Here is a 23,686-nt window from a genome sequence, read left to right on the forward strand (position 1 = left end):
AATATAGTTCAGGAAAAAGAAAAACCAATTTAGAAATGATGCTCATAAAAAGTACCTAATAGTTATAATTTTGCCCACATCATGAGGAAAACACAAGGTCTTCATTGTATGGTAATATATTCTTATGCTTTAAAAGTTGATTTGGGGTTATCTGTATTTCTACTATCCTTTCTATATTCCTGAAATTCAATATTACCATATTATTTCTTTAATAAATAAAAGCAAAAAATTCTTAGGCTGAATTGCTATGCTCAAATTCATGCTTGTTTGGAAATAATCTCCAATATTAATTTGATTATATGTGATAACATGCTTGATATGCAAATGTTACTCTGACCTGGAACCCAAGTAATAATTAATAAGCCCTGGTAGTCACATTTTATCTACTGAAGGTACAGTTTCATCCTCCCTTAGAGATGAGGACTACAAAATTAGGGATTTGTCCAGCTGACACTCCCAACTTGGATCCTCAGTTCAGCATTGCATGTGTGACGAGACAGTACTTGGGATGAAGCACACCAAAGATGCTTAATCTCCCCTTCCTTCTTCATAACACAGAATTCTCATTCTCTCCGCTCTCTAGCCCATTTTAAGCAGGAAGCCCCAAGTAGGAGGCTTAGGGTTGTCCTTGTCTCCCACTGAGTCTATCTAATTCTTGTAACCATCACTTTCTAGACTCACTAAAAAGGCTTCAAGTGTAAAATTAAAACTTTGTCCTTACTTTCCCATCTGCCATAGGACAAGCCTTGAGGTTTTCAATTTATATGCTCTTGATAAGAAAAATAGAACAGTTTTCTGTGAAGTCTATACTTGTACCCTTATTGCCTCACTGATGTCATAGAAAACAATAAGAGCTATTCAGAGGAGATAACACTGATGTTACTTAAAGCCGCTGTCCTGAAACTGCTTCAAATTAGTCTAAGCATGGTTGCCAGGAGTTAGGGCTAGGAAAATGGGGAGATGCTAATCAAAGTGTATAAATTTTCAGATATAAGATGACTAGAAAACCCAGGAGCATTTTTTAAAACATGGCAAAAGGGCAGGAATGAAAGTTTCTATGGGAATCTATGGCCCATTTGTTCATTTTTATAAAAATGATCCTTTTCTTTACATGTCAAGAGCAGATAGGCATCCTCATGCTTTGCAATTTGTAATCATCAATTCTACCCAATTTATAACAAGAAGTTTAAATCAGCTCAACTGAAATAGATTCATCCTTGAACAGATTATGTATAGTGTATAAACAAAAGAAGCTCAGAAAAGCACAACTGAATGAAACAACAGAGGATGGATGATACAAGCTTCCTGCACGTCAACTAGAAGACCACTTACCTGCAGATACGGAGACATCATAGCGGCCACAGCCCCTGTGCTGTGCTGCCTTTAACGGAAGAGCAAAATTTCCATTTTGCTCATTCCCTCCTCTTAAAAGAGCTTTGTGGTCAAAATACTTAAATTCTCTGATGCTGTTTCTTCATGTGTAAAAAGGGTTCCACCAACAAATGGTGTGGATTTAACAATTTAATTCATTCACAGCATTTAATACAGTAATAGCACATGGCAAACTAAGAATTATAGTAACTGAGCTCTGAACATGAGAAAGTTGACTCTTTCTATACATAGAAGTTTATTACACAAAATGATCAAGTCATTACCAAAAGATGTTTTTAGTACAAATATAAAACAAGATCAAAATTTAATTGTAGTTATCTGCCTAATAAAATTGCTGAAATTTTCTTCAAAATACTTTTGTCTGCTTTTTTCAATCATTACAAAAAAAGAGAAAAACATAAATCTTATTTGCTCTTTCTAATGAAAATTTTAAAAGGATAACTTCCAACAAAATAGTACATGCTATGCAAACAGAACAGAATGAACATTCTATTTTTACCTGCTATTATATTCATTCTAATGTTATACACTAAATATTATTTCATTAGGAAAAAACCTAATGTATATGTATCAGTAACCATCAATGTTTAAGTTTCATTAACAGACTTAATATTAAAATTTTTATACCAAAAAAACCCAAAAGCCAAAAGAAAACAGCTTGTTCTTTTTTGTTGTATTGGAGCCCAGTGGTCTATACTAACAATGCTCAGGAACCAGAAACAAGGTTTTTAGCCCCAGCTAAACCACAGGGAGTTGAAATTTATTTAAACATAGCATGTCACTCCCTTTATGCCTCCCACTATCTCCACTATCTCACACACTGCCATCTCAAAGTTTTCCTCTGGTCACTATACCGGAGGGAGACACATGCCGAATACCTGATGCCTACGTCACATCAAAACTACTTTTCTTCAAAAGCCTCTGGGATTCATCCCTGCTTAAATTGTCCTTAGTCTACTCTTCGTTCTATGAAACATTTTTTAACTCCTAAACAAGTGTCCATACGCTGCTTTTCTAATGTCAATTGTAATGTTTCCTGCCCTTTCATTTTGCTGAAATACCTTTCTATCTTTACCTTTATTGCTATTATATCTTACCTCTTCAAATTCAAAAGCTGACTCAACTTTCTTGATTAACCCTATCTGACTACGCCGGTAAACAATCTTCAGACTTACCCACACACACCCAACAATCCCATGCATTCTCTGAAAGTCTAATGCTTTTGATATAAAAAAGTTAGTGTCCAGTTATTTTCTAATTACCCTTTATGTTCTCAACTAGATGTTTAACTCTTGTAAGTGGGTACTGAATAATAAGACATTTTGAATTGTCCAGTCTCTTACAAATGTATGCATAAATTTAAGAGGGAAGGGGTAGGTCCTTTAGAGACCATTTCAATTACTACTTCCTACATAAAATGACTTTCTATTCCATCATTCATCCAGGGTCCCTTCACTGCACATTGACTGCAATATGTACTGTGGCATCAAGCATGGCTGGCTTTGGAGTAGGGTACCACCGTGACCAACAACTACAGACAAACATATCTGGATTCAAAGAATGCTCTACCGGATGCAGATGCTGGGACCTCATTCTATGATCTTATTTTCTCTTTTCTAAAACAGTATAGTAAGACTAACTTTTAGGTTTTACTAAGACAAAAAAGATTCATAAGTAAAATTTTCTCTTTAAATGAAATACACTAAAATCAGTTCTCTTTAGATTTGTACCCCACGTATTTCACAAAGATATATGATAAAACAGATTTTTAAAAATATATACATTGCTCAGCTCAAAAGCAACAGAAATGACCAACCTGTTGCTACATACTGGTATGTACTAAGCATAAACACACATCCATTTTGGGTACTTTGAGAACAGAAATGTGATTTTAGGAGGAAAGACAATACCAAATGCCTGACCGAGTTGGATAGAGGCCACTTCTGAGGAAGACTTACAAGGACGCCACCCTGAAGGTAACGATGACACTCAGCTTATTCTATCTGCAGTTTATAGAACGTACAGGGCCCAGTGACCACAGAGCTTGCCAACCAACTGAACGAATATTCATTAGATAACACTATTAAAATCCCTGGTGTGACATTAATAGCACAGAATGTATTATGACCCAGCAAAAGCACAGTGCATGATATGACCCAAATCAAAAGACTGTTTTCCTTAGAAAGAGAAAATGGAGAACCAAACCAACCAACAACAACAACAAAAAAAACCTGCAGCTTTTCTCAGTCTAGGAGATAAACAAAATAAAGACACAAATAACTAGATAAACAGATTGACAAGATTTATATCCATTCAACTTACACCTCTATTTGTATGTTCAACCTCCTCTTATACTAGAGAAAGTATCATTTGGTCCAAGTATAATTGCTTTAGTATAGAGTACTACCGGCATAATAAACTCTCCAGATTTTCTCCTTTTGGGAAAATAGGCATGATAAGGAAAACATGACAAAGAGTAGAATTAGGGTAATTAGACTACTTTTGTGAATAAAATCCACCAATTCCAAAGTCTGTGTCTATAATTTTTTTAAAAAAGGAAGAGAGTTAACTAAAAACTCTAACAAAATACCAGTCTTTCAGAAAAACAACAAAAATTATATGCTACATAGAACTATGTATGAAAATTCTTACAAAATTAAAATATGGGGTTGGGGTTTTGGCTCCGTGGTAATGCATCTGCTTAGCATGTGTGAGGCACTGGGTTCGATTCTCAGAACCACATAAAAATAAATAAAATAAAGACATTGTGTCCATCTACAATTAAAAAATATTTTCTAAAAAATTAAAATATTTTAATGGTATAAATTTTTCAAAGTCTATGTAACCTCCACATACAAAGAAGTTAAGACCTTCACATTAATAGAGGTTGTTATAGTGTGAACTTTGTGCCCAAAAGACCCATGTGTTGAAGGCCTGGTCTTACTAGGAGCAGGGGATGGAAGTCTTGAGACGTGGCCCAGAGGAGGAAGTCAGCCCTCTGGGGAGCGTGCCCTTAAAGCAGATACGGGGACCTCAGCCCCTCCTCCTGCTCTCTCTGCTTCCTTCTCCTCCTCATGCTCCTGTCATGATATACTGTGCCAACACAGGTCCAAAGCAACAGGGCAGAGACCAGGGACTGCAACCTCTGGAATTGTAAGCCAAAATAAACCTTTCCTTCTTTTAAGAGGATTATCTAAGGTATTTTGTGGACTAACAGAAAGCTGACTAGCACAAAGGTGCTTCTGTTTTAATAATGGTTTTAATAAATATTTGCAATATTATTTTCAGAAAATATAGTAGTCTAACATGTAAAATGCATAGGTTGATAAAAAACAGAGAAATGTAAAAGGTTGATTTGATTTTGCTTTTTGTTCTTAGGTCTTCTTGTATAGACAGAATAAAATACAGCTTGAATGGTGTCTACAAATTAGGCCTGATAATTCAAAGTTAATTAGAGAAATTACTATTTACTGAGTACTTCCAATAAGGAAAGAACTGAATAATGTGCAATATTTCTAAGCTATTCTATAGTTCTTATAACAACAGAACAACTTGAGATGATTTACTTTTAAGCATAAATTGATGCTGCTCTTCTGTGAACTAAATTACCAATTAATAGAAGTCACTTTGGCATTTAAGCATTCTATTTCTGCTGAAACAAAGATATACACTAACCCTGATCTAGAAAGGGAAGCATGACATCTAGTGGAAGGCAGGTAATTATCCTACTTTACTATATACAAATCCAATGTAGAACTAAACACAAACTCTTTTCCTTCTACTCTAGGAAAAGAAGAAACAAATATTCTTAAAAATTGTAGCAAAAAGTACTAATCTTTTGGGAAATTATAGAAGGCACATTTTATTAATATCTGTATTATTGTTTATTATTTTCGTATTTTTTTTTAACTCCTGAAAGGGTTCAAAACCTTTGCCTTTGGAATCTGCAACACAGTCACTATCTAATCCCCAAAACACTTTAAAATTAAACGTGTTTTTCCATTGAGAAGAATGATTATGTATCAAAGAGAAAGCTAGCATGAACTGTTAGGCAAAGAGGAACTTAAGCACGAATGAAAGCTGAAGGCAGACAAGCTGGCAAATGAGTTTACATACATTTCAGGTAGTTCAGATGAGTTTCTATGGGATTCAAATTTTAGAACTGTATTTAAAATCATCAGTACCACACTGAAATTACTTGAATCTAAACTTTCTCATGCGCCTTAAGTCAACTTTCAGGATAATCATTTTTAAGCACATAGGATTTTCTTTTATTATTAATGATAAATATTTTAATGTTTTTGTGCTAATGATCCTATGAAAAAAGATAGAAAAGATGGGTAAAAAAACTCTCAACTGAAAGGATATTCAGTGCAACTATAATTGGAAGCAGGCAAACCAAACTTGAAGTTCTAACACTGCTACTTCTGGCACAACTGATCAGAGTTACTTAACTTCTTAGTGGTCTGCTTATATAGAAAAGCAAAAAAGAATCTACCATGTATGACTGCAATAGGTAAAATACAATGATTTAAATAAGTGCAAAGCAGAATTCCCACAGAGAACACTTCTAAACACTCACACCTACTATTATCATAGCCTTATACTCTAGATCTATTCATTTCCACTATTTTTCAGAGATTAAGCACTCATGCATTCTTTGCAAGTACCATTGTTTCTGAGGTGGAGAGAGAACTTGGATCATGATCTTGACTTGGCGTTCTTGATGGAGCCCTCCAAAACTTAAATGAGTCATCCAAACCTGTGACAACAAGAAAGCTGTTAACATGGATACTCTCCTAGGTATTGCAATAATTTATAGGAAAAAATACTCATCACTGGAAACCAACAAAAGACTATGAAAAAAGGTTTTTTAATGTGCAAGAATCATCATAAGCTTGTTAAAGCAGTTTCCTGAACCCTAGTCCCAGAAAGTCTAACACCCTAAAGTCTAAGCCAGTCATGCATGTGCATTTCACAGACTACAAGGCAGTTGGTTCAAGGATCATGATCTGAGTAACAAAGATCTGGAAAAAAACAAGCCACTTTCCTAATAGGGACATTTATTTAGAATGTTCAAAAACTTTATCAAATATCCACTTTCTTCTAGTTTCCTCTAGGAAGTGAACAGAAAAGTGAATTACACATTCTCAAAGTATTGGGGTATAAAGAATCTTCATGTCTGCAACGTATTCTTAAATGGTGCAGAAAAAAACATACATACATAGATGTAAACAAGTATTACTTATACTCATACACATATACAAATATACACATGAGGTAGGAAGTTAATACAGTACAACGTTAACTTTGGGGAAATTTTGTACTATTCTTTAATCTCTGTAAGTGTGAAATTATGTCAAGATTCTAAAAAATTGCTTTTAAAAATTAGCTTAAAAATACAAGGCAATTTTGTTGAATTATTTATTATTATGAGATAAAATTACTTATATGTGTTAATATCTATTACTTAGAAAATCCAAGAGCATCTATACAAAGAAGTAAAAATATTTCAGCAATATATTTTGATTAATGAGAAACATACTAAAAATAAACAGCTTTTTAAATCCATTAGCAAAACCTATTAGAAAACTTAGTGGGAAAAGGTTTCATTCACAAGAAGGGTGAAAAATTTATAATTTGCCAAGGAATGAACATTCCAAAAAAGTTTGTGATTATTAATAAAGAAAAAACTACAAAAGTTCAATGAAGAGCATAAAATAACTTATGAAATAACAAGGAGTCAAAAATGGCTTCCATGAAGAACTCATAACAGAAAAATGCTTAGGCAATGTTTAGTGAAAGAAGGGAATACAAAACTGCACAAAAGACATGAACACAATTAGAAATTGTTTTCTGCTGAAAACAAACAGAAGCTACACAGAGAAACAAGACAGGGAAAAAAATGTACTCCAACTACAAGGGTGTCCTCTCCGTAATGGGACTGGAGCAGAATCTTTTTCCCATGTAGCTTTTATTTTCCAAGTGATTTCTAAGAAACATATGTGGTTTGAACATCTTTTTTTAAAGTTACATTTTGTAAAAGTAAAACATAAACATATTCTACTTACCATTTGAATCACTGCCTCCTGAAGTTACAAAAGCACAAGAGTTCGAATCAAACACATACCGTCCTAGGTAACAGTGTTTCACCATCTGATTCAAATGTTCATAAAAATGGCAGTGATATAAAAGAGCCTGAAGGGCAGGTTTTCCTATGAGTGACAGACCAGAGTCCTCATCATGGACACAAGGGCCCTATAGGAAAAGAGGGTGTAAAGAAGAGAAAGACACTAATTGATCACACAGTTTCTTTAAAAAGATCCACTGTCTCCACTTGAAACAAACGGGTCCCAGCCCTACCACACTCTTCCCCGATCACTGCAGCTCAACCACTTCATAACAGTGCATTACACTGTGGTCTGCACTGCCCATGCCCCCTCTGAAGGCAGCAGATTCATCTTCTCTCTCTCTCTCGACAGCCACATCTTTCAAAATGCTTCTCTAAAAAGCTTTACCCAAGTAATACATACTTGAGCCACAAACAATAAAAACAGTACTTTTCAACCTACAGACAATAGTCAAAAAATTACTAAATTATTCAAAACAATGTCATCCAAGTAATTATGTTCAATAACATTATATCTATCAATGAATCAGGTAAAATGAAAAAGCTCATCAATAGCCATGGTAAAATCTGCTAGCCATGCTCCTTTCTGCTGAATGAACCCTCATGAGGAAAAAGCACGCAAGAGACTCGCGCACACACACGTATACACCTGTCACCTGAAAAGAATCTTCTAATATACATTTTTATCTCTTTGCACTTTTGTTCCAATAGCTTTTGCATTGCTACTCACTTAATTTTCCTACAATATCCAACAGTAAAAATCTATCTTATGGGATTGGTTTAAAGTTTACAATAATCCCATTACTACTTTAATAAATATTTCTATTTTCTGAAAAATGATAATAAAGTTAAGATTTTTTTAAATATACCATAAGAGAAAGGGAAAAATAGAAATCTAAATGTCAACAAGAAAGAAAAGTATGGTCAAAGGATACTCAAAGTTTAGCTTTAACCATAAGATTTACTTACATGTGTCTTCTCGCACCCCTCCCAATAACAGGGTAAGAGTATTAAAACTTACTATTCAGAGAGATAGTTACTCACCAGCTAAAAGGCTAACAACATTAACAATTCCCACTAACATTTCTTGTTGAAGTACTATCATTATAATTAATCTTTTCAATATTGAATGCCTTCTATGATTATGAAGCTGATATTAACTCTAGTAAATCTACGCATCACTGAGAGTTTATTCTCCACAACAGAGCAATTTAGATGAGAAGTAAAACTAACAGGGCTTCGGTTATCACTCAGTGGTAGAATGCTTGCCAGCATGTGCAAGACCCTGGGTTCAATTCCCAGCTCTGCCACGGAAGAAAGAAAAGAAGTAAGACTAATGAGCAGTCAGCACATGATGGTGTTGTTCATTTGAATTTAGAGGTTTAGAGAAGGTAAAGCAGGAGAAACACAGAGAATAAGGTCATAAGACTCTCATTATTAACCAAGGCCTGTGTTACCAACAATGTGTCCTCTAATGCATTACCTTAATTTAATATTTTAGGGTGAAATATTCATCCACAAACCTTATAGCCAACCATGACGAAGTTTCAAAATGTTCTACCTTTTGAGTTACAACATTCTTAAATGTACAAAATATGTCACACAAAAGACATGCAATAGCTCCTTAAAATCACCAATTAAAACCTTCATTATAATAATTCAGGAAATGAATTAACAACCAAGATGAGAATTACAGTCTAGGTAAGTTGGGTTAGGGATGTAGCTCTGTGATAGAGCACTTGCTTAACAAGTGCAAGGCCCCAAGTTTGACCCCCCACAGGGTGGGATAGGGGACATAATTAAATGAACTCATCAGCTTAACTACAACTACCTTAAAAAACTCAATAAATCAATAAAATTATTAAATAAAATGGTACAAAAATTTTTTTCTAAATACATTATATGATGACCAGAATAATTTTAAAGTCGTTAAACACATTTAGTTTTGTTGCCAGGAGTAGTGACACACTCCTGTAATTCCAATTGGGAGGCTGAGGTAGGAGGATTGCAAGTTCAAAGCTAGCCTCAGTAAAAGCAAGATGCTAAAGCAACTTAGTGAGACCCTGTCTCTAAATAAGATATAAAATATGGCTGGGGATGTGGCTCAGTGGTTGAGTACCCCTGAATTCAACCCCTGGTACCCCTCCCCCAAAAAATTAGTTTTGCAGAATAGTGTCTATATTATTGTATTTTGTGTCAATTACACCATAGTCCTAAATTCACAAAGGGTTAATCAAAATAGGTAAAGGAGTGCCAACCATGTAAATCTTGAAAGCAGACAACACCTGAGAAGCTGTAGCTTTTGAAGAGCTCTTCCATCTGCTGAGGGCCAGACCATTGTACTATCTGCTGGAAAGGCAGAAGCTACAAACCCACTGTCTTCTGAAACCCAACCCTTTTTGTGTTGTAAACATTTTCAAAGTAAGTGAGAAGTAATACATAAATACACTATGAGAATTCTTGTAATTATTTGCCAAATTGTAAAATTACCAGTGGTAATCTAAGTACCCCAACATATTTATCTCTCAATAAGTTTTAAAAATTCATTTTTTTCTCTAGTTCTAATATAAAAGAAAAAAAATAGGAAAAGAAGCTATAATAACAGATGTAAAATCTGAACTAATTCAGCCATGAACAAAAGAATTCATATCCCAGAAAGCAGTGCAAAAACTAAGAGAACTATACAAGATAAGGAGATAGAGAAAATTAATTCAAGAGGCCTAATATAGGATTCATATGATTTCCAGAAAGGGGGAATAAAAGCACAGAAAAGGTTAAGTCATTTTTTTTCATTATCTTTTGTTTTACTGAAATGTATAATTAACAAAGAAGTCTTCTTGGGAATATGTTGCCATAACATTATAGAGATTTCCCTTCTTTTAAACTAAATTGACTGTTTTATTTGATCTGCAGGAAAAGTCATTTTTAAAGAAATGTGAAAATATTTGTCAGAGCCAAGATGATATGGAATACCTAAGACTTCAAATTAAAGAGCATAAGTTACTCTCAAGAGAAATGAAAAAATGACACATAATCGTAAAATTCTAGAATACCAAGAATAAAGAGAGGATGCCAAATAAAAGATCAGTCACAAAGAAGAAAAAAGAATCAGCCAGGAACCCAACTTCTTGTCACTAGCACTGCATACCAGAAGACAGTTTGGCAAAACTTGCAGAAGCTGTGGTTTTCAACCTAGAATCTGGTAACTAGCCACATTATCAATCCAATACAATTTAAAGACTTTTTTAAATTTTGCAAGAATTCATGCAGCTTAACTCTAACATGTTTGTTACTGAACAGCAGTATGATCTCTTTGAGGAAAATTACTAGGAAAAGGGACTCTAAATGAAGAAAAAAGATGATTAAGAGCTGAGGAAAAACCTGAGATATGATAGGGACTCACAATGCAAGAAAAAAATATCAGAAATTTCAAGGGGAAAAAAAAAATCATCCAAATCAATTTTTAAAATCAAAGACACACTCACACACACACAAATATTTACATATATGTACATATTACATATTTATGAAAACCAGGGAATTTTTCCTCTAAGTACTAGATGGGTTAATCCCGGAAGCAGAGATAAGGAAATGTAAATACAAACCACTAGGTGGTTCTGTAGTGAATTACTGATCTTCAGTTTTAAAAGCATCAACCGATTCATAAACTCAGGAAAGATGCACACATAATCACTCCTCACAAAGCAAAAGTAAAAAACAAAACTAGCAAAGATTAACATTAGAAGTCAGAGAGGAGAGACCAAGGAACAGATAACCTAGCCACACATGCAATATGGGGGCCAAGAGACAGGAGGCAAGGGTAGTTATGAGATATAGAAAGTCCAGTGGTCTACTTTCAGAATACAGTATTTAGCCTTAAATGTAAAACTACTTGGGAGGTAAGAAAGGCAGCTGGAGGGGACAGCAGAGTGCAAAGTTAAAAGCAGTTAATACTGGAGTGTGAAGAGGTCAATTCACAGCCCCTTGCCAAACAGGAGGTGGGGGAAAGGGTGGGCCTAACCAACTATGTATGAATGTCTGTCTGTTCCAGGATGCACTCAACCCAAGAAGGTCTTCCTGCCACAGAGAACAAAGGGAGGTGGAGACAACAAAAGATACATTTCTTTAAATAAACCAACAGGAGACAGTAAAACCTAGGTAATGTTCAGGAAGAACACTGGCATGTGCAAGACCCTGGGTACCCACAGGACTCAGCCAAAAAGGAGCCAGGGGAGGGACTTGTACACTAGGAAATGAAATGCTGACTGTAACTGCTCTGGGGTGCCTGCTCACCCAGACACCCACTCTTGCAAGACCATCATTAAAAGCCTCTTCTCTATTCCTTTAGTCTTTCAGTCCAGTCTCTGGGTTTGGACAGGTAAGCATGTTTCTCACAGTAATGAAATCGGCAACACCAAGGCCAACCACTCAAGAATCTAAGAACAGTAATGCAAATACGATGGCAAGAGATGACAAAATGAACTAAATCCTTATATATCCAAGTAGTGAAGGAACAAATAGGTTAACTCCCTGAAGAATTAAAATCAGAGGTAAACCTATCTCAGTGAATGGAGAGGGTTGGTGCATTTCATGGTAAGTTCTACCAATTTTTGAAATTTATTACTTGAAAAGACTACTTCTGTCAAACAATTCAAACAATTAGTACATTCCAAATATTTTTAACTTCTCAAAATAAAACCAAATGAACTGGGATATTTACATATTACATAACTATTATCTACTTTTTATTTGACTTATTTTAATTACATATTAAGCTGATTCCCTATTCTCTGCATGCTAAGGCTTCCTAGTGGCAATGGCATATTATCAAAAGATCCTAGCAATGAAGACAAGCTCAGCATATGCCCAAAAGATGGCACAATTTAGGCTTTCCATAAAAGACTAATGGTGTAAGAGCCAGAACAATGAAGGCTTTCATGCGTGACTAAGCTCTGCCCCACAGATCAGCAGGAGATCACCATCAGTGATTGATGGGGCTGTCCTTTGGCAGAGTGAGAAAAGCAGCACCATCTAGTTGTTCCATCTCAAAATGTCTGTACCCCCATCGGCCTTGCCCTCAGGTGAATTTTGGGGCTGCCAAATCATGCTGAATCACAAAGGAGAGCTGAGAAGATCAGTATGTGAAGAAAAAAACAGACGTCACCAGATGCCAATTACAAATATATTTACCAAAAAACTACAAATTAAGTATACCATAGAAATCTCCAACTAACTTGAAATATATTGTCCTCAAGAAAATAAATTAAAATGTCAATTTTAAAGCACAAATTTTACTCCTAGGGTCACATTACTATATACCTACTAGCTATAATTGAAAAGGAACAATAGTCAAAGTAAGAATTACATTTAAGAACAACAGACAATAGTTCCAAGAAGAAATATGTATTATTTTGATAATAAAAGTTCTATAACCCAAAGACTATAAAATTATCCTAAAAACATTAGAAATCCTTAATTATATGTAAATTATGAACACATTAAAATGACCTCACTTAACCAAACAATTAGTTTTGTAAAATTAATACTTATGATGCTTCAAGAACACATTAAAAGCCAGGTGCAGTGGCACATGCCTATAATCTCAGTGGCTCAGGAGCCTGAGTCAGGAGAATTGTAAGTTCAAAGCCGGGCTCAGCAACTTAGCAAGGCCCAACTCAGTGAGACACGATCTCTAAATAAAATACAAAAAAGGGGTGGGAATGTGGCTCAGTGGTTAATTGCCACTGATTTCAATCCCCAGTACAAAAAAAAAAAGAACAAATTTAAAATGTGCATATTGATCACATCAAATATGAAAATAATACATACCATAATGATAAATGAGTGTGCTATCTATCCAAAACACATGTACATAAAAACACACACAAACAGTTCTGAGAGCAGAGCAGCACTGACAACTCAGGAACAACAAGCATAGCTAGATGACAGATTTTGATTTCTAAATACTCTTTTTTCATAAAAACAAATCAAAGCCCTGAGAACAAATATCTCATTCTGTGACGGAGCTAAGAGAGTCTAGCACAACCTAATGTAATAGAAAGTAGGAAATACTCAGAATTGACGAGAAAGACATGTCAAAAGGACACAAGAGTCTATCAAGAGTCTCTCCATAAACTAGAACAATCTGATCATCCAAACATTGGCAGAAATAGATCATAATACATGAAAAAACTGAGCGCCCTGAGTTACTGCTGTAAATGAGTGAAGAAGTAGTAAGTGGGGAAAAAGGGAATTCTTCTTTACAGTAGAACATAATAAATGCAGAAAGGTATGATACAATTAGAAAATCATTTGACAACTGTTATGTAATAATTGCCTTGGACAAGAATTATGAATGCAAGGTATAACTAGTTAAAGCATAGAAACACATTTACATAGTCTCAAAGTACCTTCTTAAAAAAAGAAAAAAAAATTAAGAAAATAGATTCTATCTTAAACATGAAATTAATTTAACATTACCAATAATGGAAAGGATAAGGTATGATGCACTCCTGATATGATGCATTGAGAAGAATATATCACTTCTGTGGCTTTTCTGCCCAAAATACATAACCTGAATCCAATCATAAGAAAACAGATTTAATTATAGAATATTATAGGTATTACATAAACTAAATGATATGCACTCTTCAAAAATGCTAAGGTTATAAATGTTGAAGATCTAGAAAAGATTTCAGATGAAAGCTACTAGATATCACAACTATATACAATATGTATTCCTGAAATGATTCCTAGACTGGATATTTTATTCTAAAAAAGGAAAGTCATGGGACAACAGGGAAAACTTGAGTAATTTCCTAGTTTCAGTATAATCATTAGTATGCTCACGTAAGAAAATATTATTGTTTATTAGGAAAGTCATACTTCAAGATTTAGGGAAAATGAAGCATTATGTTTATGATTCTCCAGCAGTTTAGAAAAAAAGATGCTATGTACACAAGGTTAAAGTAAATGCGATAAAATAACATTTGGGGGATCTGGGTGAAAAGTATGTGAAAATCATACTATTTCTACAACTTTCCTATAAATATAATTTTTTTCAAAAAAATATTTAAACAAAGTAAATCTCCCAATTCAAAGTCTTAATAAGAATGTGGAAAGAAATAAAAGCCGAAACAAATGCATTTATATCATGAACCAATAACCCATTATATTATTTAAGTGCATAAAATTGATTTCACCTTTAAATGTGACACCATTTTCAATTGGAAAGAACCTATCACAAAAATTATGCATAAGCTGCCATTAATATAATATGATATATGTAAAATAAAATATAATCTTCCCTAGTTATGTGTCTGTCTTCCCTTGTGGGTCACAGACGTCAGAGCACTGAATCAGATAATCTGTGAATCCCCAACATTTAGGCACTTGACAAATATTTAAAATATAAACTCAAACTTCAAAGACCAAAAGATTACAATCTACTCCAAAGCTGGTTGTTAAAATTATGGGGATTTGTAAAATTGCTCTTCAAATTAAACCTGGCAACAGAACCATTCATATTCAGTAGTACTAACTCCCAGTCAGCCTGTGGGGGCTTACAAAACACCAGATAGTTGGAGCCACAATTCAGTTCTGAGCCATTTGGATGCTGATGCTATCTTCTCCCCTTTAGAGAGATGTAGACTTGAGGAGGCTGAGTTTGACGGAAGAACCAGGTCGCCACTTCCAAACTCCCCTCTTAAAAAGCACTGCCCTGAGTATGAAAGAGCTACAATGCACCAAGGACCAAAGGACCGAGAATTGGGATCTCACATGCAGCAGGAGCCCATTTTGTAGGCCCACTGTGTGCCAAGGGGAGCTGAACTGAGTAAGTTCTTCATCTGCTTCTCCTCTTGTGACCACTCTGCTTCCAGGACGTTTCTACATCCATGGAAAATTGTACTACAAAACTAAGATTTTATTCATAACTTTATTTACTTAAGACCAATAGGGTAAATTGAATGCTTTGCACACTTTGATAAATCCACAAAGACTAATGGACATCTATCTTCTTCTAAGTGGTGGGAACTGAGAGAAACATTTTTTAATTTTAAAAACTAAGCCAGTTATGGATGTACACTTGTAATTCCAGCTATTTGGGAGGCTGAGGAAGGAGGATCTCAAGTTTGAGGCCAGCCTAGGCAACTTAGTGAGACTCTGTCTCAAAACAAAATTGAAAAAGGGCTTCTATCTAGCAGCTTAGTGGTAGAACACTCTTCTAGCCAGGGCGAGGCCCTGAGCTCATTCACCAGTGCCACCCCTGCCACCCCTTCCCGCCCCCCCCCCCCATGAACTCTGGCCCTAATGTTCAGAAACAGACATTCTACTTAAAAAGATTAAGTTAAATGATAAGAAATAAAGCTAATATTTGGAAAGGAACCTAATTTAATGGTAAAAACATTAAATGCTAGTGTCTTTAAGAGAGGAAGATTAAAATGGATGAGAGAGTTTAGGGAAAGTACATTTTTAAAAATACTTTTTAAAATTAAAAAATCAAGCCAGGCATAGTGGTACATGCCTGTAATCCCAGCAACTCAGGAGGCTGAGGCAGAAGAATTACAGGTTTGAGGGCAACCTCAGCAACTTAGCAAGACCCCGTCTCAATATAGAATTTTTTTTTAAAGGCCTGGCAAGGTGGCTCAGTGGTTAAGTGCCCCTGGGTTCAATCCCTGGTACCAAAAATATTAAAAACTCTTGTATTTAATCTTTACTTTTTTCCAGAAAATATTTAAGCCCCATTACAAGAAAAGGTCAACTTCGGCATAATGGTAGAAGTAGAGCAGGGGCGAAAGAAAAAAAAGGAGTAGGGGTTTAAAAAAAAAAAAAAAAGTGAAAGAAGAAAGGAGGCTGCAAAATAGTAAATACCAGAACAGCCACATTTGGTAAGAGGGCTCCAAACTTTCCAGCATCTAACAATAAAAAAGAAACCCAAATGATTTGCAAATGTATGTATTTTATTACTACTCAGAAGTATCACAATTCCAAATACTGACATGAAATAGGAATTCATGCTGGCAGGGGGCAGGGTAGGCAGTAATCTTGCTGAGGCTGCCACAGAAAGCCGAGCAGAACAAGAGTGGGAGAAGGCATCAATTTAGACCAAAGCATCTAAACAAAGTATATAGTTTTCTATGTTAAAAAATCAAACAGCCACCTCAAACACAATGAAATTCTAACATGGCTCCTCACATGCCACTTCATGCTATCTCCTCCAAGACACCGAGAAAGGCACACCAATAAAACACTTCTTTGAATAAGGTTATTATTCATAATTTTACCAATGACTTCTAATTTTAATATACTAGACTGGATATGTATGTAGCTCCTTCTTTCTGACTTTAAAAAACTTGCAAAGGTCACAAATTCTCTGAGACTATTTTTCACCCTTCTGAAAGCAACTATTTCCGCTTTGGGATTTTAGGTACTACTCAAATGTTTTAATATTAAGGACTAGTATTAGGTTACCAACTATTTATAGGGCTTAGTTGAGAGCACTGAAAAACAAAAATAATAAAAATGGATTTTTAAAAGACAGAGAAAATCTGAGTTTATTTTTAAAAGCACATAAGATTGTCTTTATTTTTCTAATTTTGCTTAAGATTAAGCAAAATTTCCTGTAGTTCTGGTTGGCATTGGACTAGCTCTCAAACTTTTTTGATTTTAGCCAATGGGCAAGACAAAAGACTTTAGAGCTCACTTAAGTCACTATTTTCAAATTTTTATGAGAAAATAAGGACAAATCCAATGAACTGCAGCAAGTGTATCATCAGTGACAAACAGGAACTATCATTTAACTTGTAATAGAAAACTGAACTTCTGCATGTAGCTCTAATATGACCCAGAAATCTTACTGCTCTTACTAGGTTACACATATTGCAAAATCATAAAATCACTGGCAGTACATCGTCAAGCTAATTTGTTTACAAGTGTCACTAGTTTAATGATAAGAGTAGGGATGATTTGGAGTTGCGTCAAAAAGAATAATTTTCTTAATCTAGGCACCAAAACTACTACACTATATACTACACTATATATTCCTTCCACTGTCTCTTATGGTTTTAGACACACTGTGAATGAGCAACCACTATCAGAAGGCAAAGTTAAAGAATATGAGGCACCGCTGGAAAAGTGGCCTGAGATATACAGCTGGAGAGTGAAGGGGTGGTTAAGACCAGAGGTAAGTTTTCTTGGGGTTAAATGCAATCTGACCTTGATGGCCACCTCAGTCATGCTTCAGTCCTAACCAAGCCCTGTCCTGTACCTCGGTTTGAATCAGTAACCTCTCTAAGAGTAGGTTCCAATGAAAATATAAAAATAAACCTCAGATTTGTACAGTGCCCTGCGGAGTACTGTGTAACACCATGATAAATAACACACTGACAGGATGAAAATATATGGGCAGGTAAAGGAAAAGAACCACGCCTTAACCACCACAATGACAGCACTTTGCATTCTCTGAATTATCTACAAATCACAGGCTATAAAAATATTAGGTGACTATTCACTGACTTGATATTCAGAATATAAAATTTAAAAATTAATCCAACATTAGCAAAAAAGATCAATTATGACCTCAACTGTGCACTAGTTTGGAAAAAATGTTAACATCAATACGTACTGAACTATAAATAAATGTATTTATTATTGTTAAATTAGAGAAGCAAAATAGTAAATGGATAAGAAAGACAGTCTGGACTCAAAGCAACAACGGTATACCACTGCCTAGCTATGTGACTTAGGGCAAGCCACTTAAACCTGTGCTAAAGCTTCTAAGCTGGTAAAATGAGGAAAATGGTTTACCCAATGTTAATATGTATTAAGTTTCTAGAAGAATGCCTAGTGTATATCTTGTTAGCTATCATTACTTTTTAAATTATTCCTTAAATTATTCCTAACACTATGGAGAATTCTTAAATATGATCAAGCATAAGGAATATTCTAATTTAAGAGATCCTTGCTGCTCTACATACAACTTTACCAGTAATGGAATATTGTCCTTCCTTGGTGTCCACAGAAGACTAGTTCTTGCATTTCCATGGACACCACACTCTGTGGGTGCTCAAGTTCCTTACAGAAAATAGCACAGTATTTGCATATCAATATGCACATCCTGTGATATGCTTTAAATAACCTCTAGTTTATTTATAATGCCTAATACAATGCAAATGCTTTGTAAATAGCTATTACAGTGTATTGTTTAGGAAATAATAATTCTGTACCTATTTGGTGCAGTTATAGATTTTTTTTTTTTTGGGGGGGGGTGCTGAGGATCGAACCCAGTGCAAAGCAAGCACTCTACCAACTGAGCTATCTCCCCAGCCCTTTTCATGTACTTTCAATCCCTGGATGGTTGAATCCATGAATGCATAATCCAGAGATACAAAGGGCCAACTCCTCACATAGCCTGACAATTTATCACTCATAAATCTTGAATATCTACTAGGCTGGCAACTGTCTAAAATTACCCACCTGCCAAGTATAATCCTTTATAGTTTTCATAGGCATGGGAATTACAAGGAGATTCTGAAGAATAAATGCAGCCTGGGGAAAAAAAAAAAAAAAAAGTCAATACTGCCATCTTGCTGTCATCTCTGAAATATCTAACATACTGTAATTTAATAACAAAAGATGTATCTCTAATCCATTGAACATACAGAGGGGTCCTCACAAGAATTGCTAAACTATATTTATTAAGTAATGACTTTGTTACATGATGACCAAACACAGCACAAAATCATTTCATCAGGAAATACATTTTTTTCTATTTTGGAATTCAATTCTATATTAAAAATGATTGGTATAAAATAAACTATTCTGGCAGCACTTAAGAAATGAACATCGGGGTCTCCTCTAGAACTTTACAGATCACACACATACACCCCACCTCGCCCAACTTTTTTCTCATGCAATCTCCTCTCAATAAAAACCTGCTAACTAGAAATATAAGCCACAAATGTCCAACTTAACCTACTAAGACCTAAAGATGATCAAATGAAATAATCATAATAATGTAAACACCAATTGTGATATGGTGGGGCGGGTATGCAGGATCAAACCCAGAGTCTCATGCATGCTGGGCAAGTACTTTAACCACTGAGCTACACACCCAATTCTTAGATTATCTATTTAATGAAAGACTCTGATACAGCCATACTGGGGTATCAGCAAAATTCTAACAGAATGAAATTTCCAACCATCTTCACTGGGAGTCAATAAAAAGCATTAAAGTTAATAAATCAAGCAACGGTCTTAAGTGTAAGCATTATCATTTAAAAATATGAAAGCAATTAACAAGAAAACTAATCTTGTGAGTTTGGAAGTGATTTCTGGCTAACAGTGGACTTAAGAGTTACTACTGTTTTCATAAGCCTCTAAGAACTATTTGATTATTATTTTTGAAACTATCTGTATTAATCATCACTTTGATGGAAGCAGCAATAAAAAGAAAACCACAAATTAAACTTGGGTTTAATTTTCCTCTTATGTTACATGACATACTATAAAAAGGTGTTATTTCAATAGTCCCTCATTATTATTAAGGCTTTATAAACATTAGAGACTCATATATGCTGAGGTGAAAGTAAATTTATTTTCTGTGAATCACTTTCAAAGTATAATAAAATAGAAGAGTTCACATTAAAATACACTGTATTCTACTTTGATCTTATCAGAATAAAGGACCCCAATTTTTACTATAAATTAATAATACCTTTTTTTATTCTTTATTGTCATTTTATTTGGGTTTTCATAAGACTAGTTAATGGTCAATGGGTCATTCACCCTGCTGAACAATGAGTTGAATATTCTTTATAGACAATATTACAATGGATTTCTAAGGGAAAAAAAGAAGAGTGCCAAAAAGACAAGACATACCTCACGGCGTACCATACTGCATTCTGACTGGTCCAGAAGAATGTTCACCACAGTTCCCCAGAGCCCACCAGAAATGTTTTGACAACTGTTTGCCAACGCCACACAGCCAGCTTCAAAAGTGGTCAGTGCTGATCCTAATCCCAGTGAAGTGAATCTCACCTGTCCAAGAGAAAATTGTCAAATCCACGTATCCTATTTCCTAGCATGAATTAATCTTTCTGGCATATAAAATATCATATTTTATAAATACAACACTAACTTTCCGAAACTAAATTATAAAGGACACTTAGTGTCCTATATGTTTATGAAGAAACAAAAATCCTATACCACTACTGAAGAAAGCAATAATATAGAAAAAGAAGTTAACTATAAGCAAATGTCACACAAAGTTAAAACCAATTATAAATAAGAAGCATAAACTTGTATTTTACAAGCCCTTTTCAAGGGAAAGCACAGTGTAACTACACATCTTTCATGAGCACAAACTCTATTTAGTCCTCCTTCTTAAAAAGGGTACCTATTATTTTGTTCTACCTTTCTTAATTTTTTAAGTGTTTCTTCCAAATAAATGATTTCAACTTTCTTGAAACTTCTTTTCAAAGCAAAATAACTGAATTATATATTTTACAAGGTACTTGTTATTTTCCCAAATTTATTTTAAAAGCCTTTCAAATAAAATTGAGGTGATGTTATATTCTTGCCATAGTACCAATGCTGCTCAAGTCACACATTTTGGTGACTTTCTGAATTCTGACCCAAAAATGTATTTTCTATAACAGCTACAGGATAAAGAAAAAATAAGGTAGTCATAACCCAATCAAGGAATAAGTTCAAATTTTAAGTGCATAAAATATGTAACTTCAACATTATATCAAATGTTTCTACAAATCAAGATTTTTATTTTAATAGGATCTAATCATTTCTTCCTCAAAATCAATGGAGAGATGACTAAAACTGGGAAGTTACTAACAATATAATATTTTGTATTATATGGTACAATTCCATTAAATGGCATTTAAATGTTACTAGGATTCATAACTTATAATTTCCCACTGTCCTTCTAAATTGTTTGAAATTGCCTGGGCTTTTCCAACAATTTTCCTCTGTTATTTCTAAAAGTGAGAGATTAGCCTATCTTCTCTTTTTTGATTTTCTATTTTCAATCTGTACTCCAATAAATAAGATTAAAAAGGGTATCCAATGCACTGAACTGTCATCTCCAAAAATTCACACTGAAACTCTAATCCCCAACACCATCATCTGGAGACAGAGCTCCTATGAGGCGAGAAGATGAAATGAGGCTTCTTAAGGGGGCACACCACTGCACCAGCACTGGTGGCCCTGGGAAGAAGGGGAGGTCTCTTTCTCCACATACACATGTGAGCTGTGGGCACACAGTGAGAAAGCAGTCATCTGTAAACCAGAAAGTGGGCCCTCACTAGAAACCAGCCATGCTGGTATCCTAACCTTGGACTTCCAGTCTCCAGCATTATGAGAAAATAAATTTCTGTTATTTAAGCAACTTATTCTATGGTATTCTATTAAGGCAGCACAAGCATATTAATAAGGTTTTTGTACCAAGAAGTGGGGCTACAGCTGAAATGAACAGCTAAACATATGAATGTGACTTTGGAACTGGGTAATAGGTTAAAGAGCAGAAGAATTTTGAGGAGCATACCAGAAATATGAACATGACAGGTGATTCTGGAACAATCTCAAGGCAGGTGTGAAGAACATGTTATTGAAAACATGTTAATCGAGGACAGGTGATCCTTATTATCAAGTGGTCTGTCAAAGGTGTGGTCCACAGCACATGGTGCTATTGTGAGGCGGAGGAGGCTTTAAGAGGTGGGGCATAGTTGAAAGTCTTCTAGTCACACAGCAGGGTGCCCTTGAAGGGGATGCTGGGACCCTGCCCCTGTCTCCCTCTTCCTCCTGCTTCCCGGCCGCCATGAGGTGAGCAGCTCTGCTCCAGCAGCATTCTCCACCATGCACTGTCTGGCCATGGGCCTAAAAGCAAAGGTTCTGACTGCCAATGGACTAAGACCTCTACAACTAGGAGCCAAAATAAACCGTTCCTCTTTATAAGATGCTCATCTCAGATATTTGTTACAGTAATGGAGAGCTGGCTAACACAAGTGGCAAAGACACTGTTTCAAATAAGACTGATGTGGTATAATATGCTCGTCATGTACCACTGCGTTCAAGTCACACATGTTGGTGCATTTCTGAATGTTTACCCAAAAATATTTTCTTAACGCTAGCGACAGTGGCAAAGGTCATCTGTATTCATGTCCACTGTATTGTGGAATGTAGAACTTGTGGGCAATTAAATTGTTATTGAGCTGATAACATTTCTAAGCAAAGTGTTGAAGAAGTGGCTTGGTTCCTCCTGACTGCTTATAGAAAAATTCAAAAGTAAAGAGATAATATGAAGAAGGAATTAAGAACAGGTAAGCAAAAAGGGACATAAACAAGAATTTAGAAAATTCTCAGCCTATCCATGGAAAAAATGAGAAAGCTTATTTTAAAGAGAACAGAGGATGTGGCTGACCAACCATTTCATAAAGAGATCATTAGGGTGATTTAGTCAGTCATCTCAGAGGAAGCCAGGAATATAGATGGCACTGTATGAGCAGATACTGCCAATGTGAATAGGGAACAAAGAAAGTAGGACAGACTAAGGGAGACTATCATACTTAGATTCTGTTGGCAAATGTGGGCTATTCTTCAAGGAAAGAGAAGTCAAAGGTGACTCAGAGATCACGAGGTTGGCTACTCCCACCACAGGCCCAGAGGACAATACTGTTTTCTCCTTGGTTTCAAAGAGTAGGCCTGCTTCTCCAGTGTCAGTGGGCAGGGCTGACCCTGCCCAAAGCCTCAGGGACTGTTGTGCTGCTTTTGAGTACAACATGGACTGGCCCTTGCAGAGAGAAGGGGAGTGGATAGGCTGTCACAGTAAGAGGGCTACAAAGATAAAGGGCTCTATCCTGTCAAGATCTAATGACATTTGCTTTGCCAGGTTTTGAACTTCCTTAGAAACATCATTCTTTCCTTCTTTCCTATTTCTTCTGTTTGGACTGGGACTATTTATTCTATAACTGTTCTATCATCAGATTTTGGAAGCACTGCCTTAAATATGGTTTCACAGTTTCATATCTGGAGAAAAATTTTTCCACAGAATGAATTAGATCTGAAGTCTCATCTGGACTTTATAGTTGATGCTGAAATAAGTTAAGATGTTTGGAGCTGTTGAAATGGAAAGAATACACTTTATAGAGAAGA

At 35.3% G+C, this 23,686-nt stretch overlaps 1 protein-coding gene across 4 annotated transcripts in view; it reads right to left on the reverse strand.

Annotated features, from left to right (window-relative positions):
- Positions 1-23,686, reverse strand: part of RTTN (rotatin) — a 177,870-nt gene that overhangs the window by 64,885 nt on the left and 89,299 nt on the right. For all 4 annotated transcript variants that reach the window (XR_013758833.1, XM_079109126.1, XM_079109125.1 and 1 more), the window contains 4 exons: positions 20,402-20,560; positions 18,998-19,069; positions 7,464-7,650; positions 6,063-6,154 (listed from right to left, as the gene is read on the reverse strand). Coding sequence is in view for 3 of the 4 variants with exons in the window: in XM_079109126.1 (XP_078965252.1) it covers positions 6,063-6,154; positions 7,464-7,650; positions 18,998-19,069; positions 20,402-20,560 (510 nt within the window). In the remaining variant the exon portion in view is untranslated. The remainder of the gene's footprint in view (positions 1-6,062; positions 6,155-7,463; positions 7,651-18,997; positions 19,070-20,401; positions 20,561-23,686) is intronic.

This window comes from Sciurus vulgaris (genome assembly GCF_902686455.1).
Source record: "Sciurus vulgaris genome assembly, chromosome: 13".
In the NCBI taxonomy this organism is placed as follows: Eukaryota; Metazoa; Chordata; class Mammalia; order Rodentia; family Sciuridae; genus Sciurus; species Sciurus vulgaris.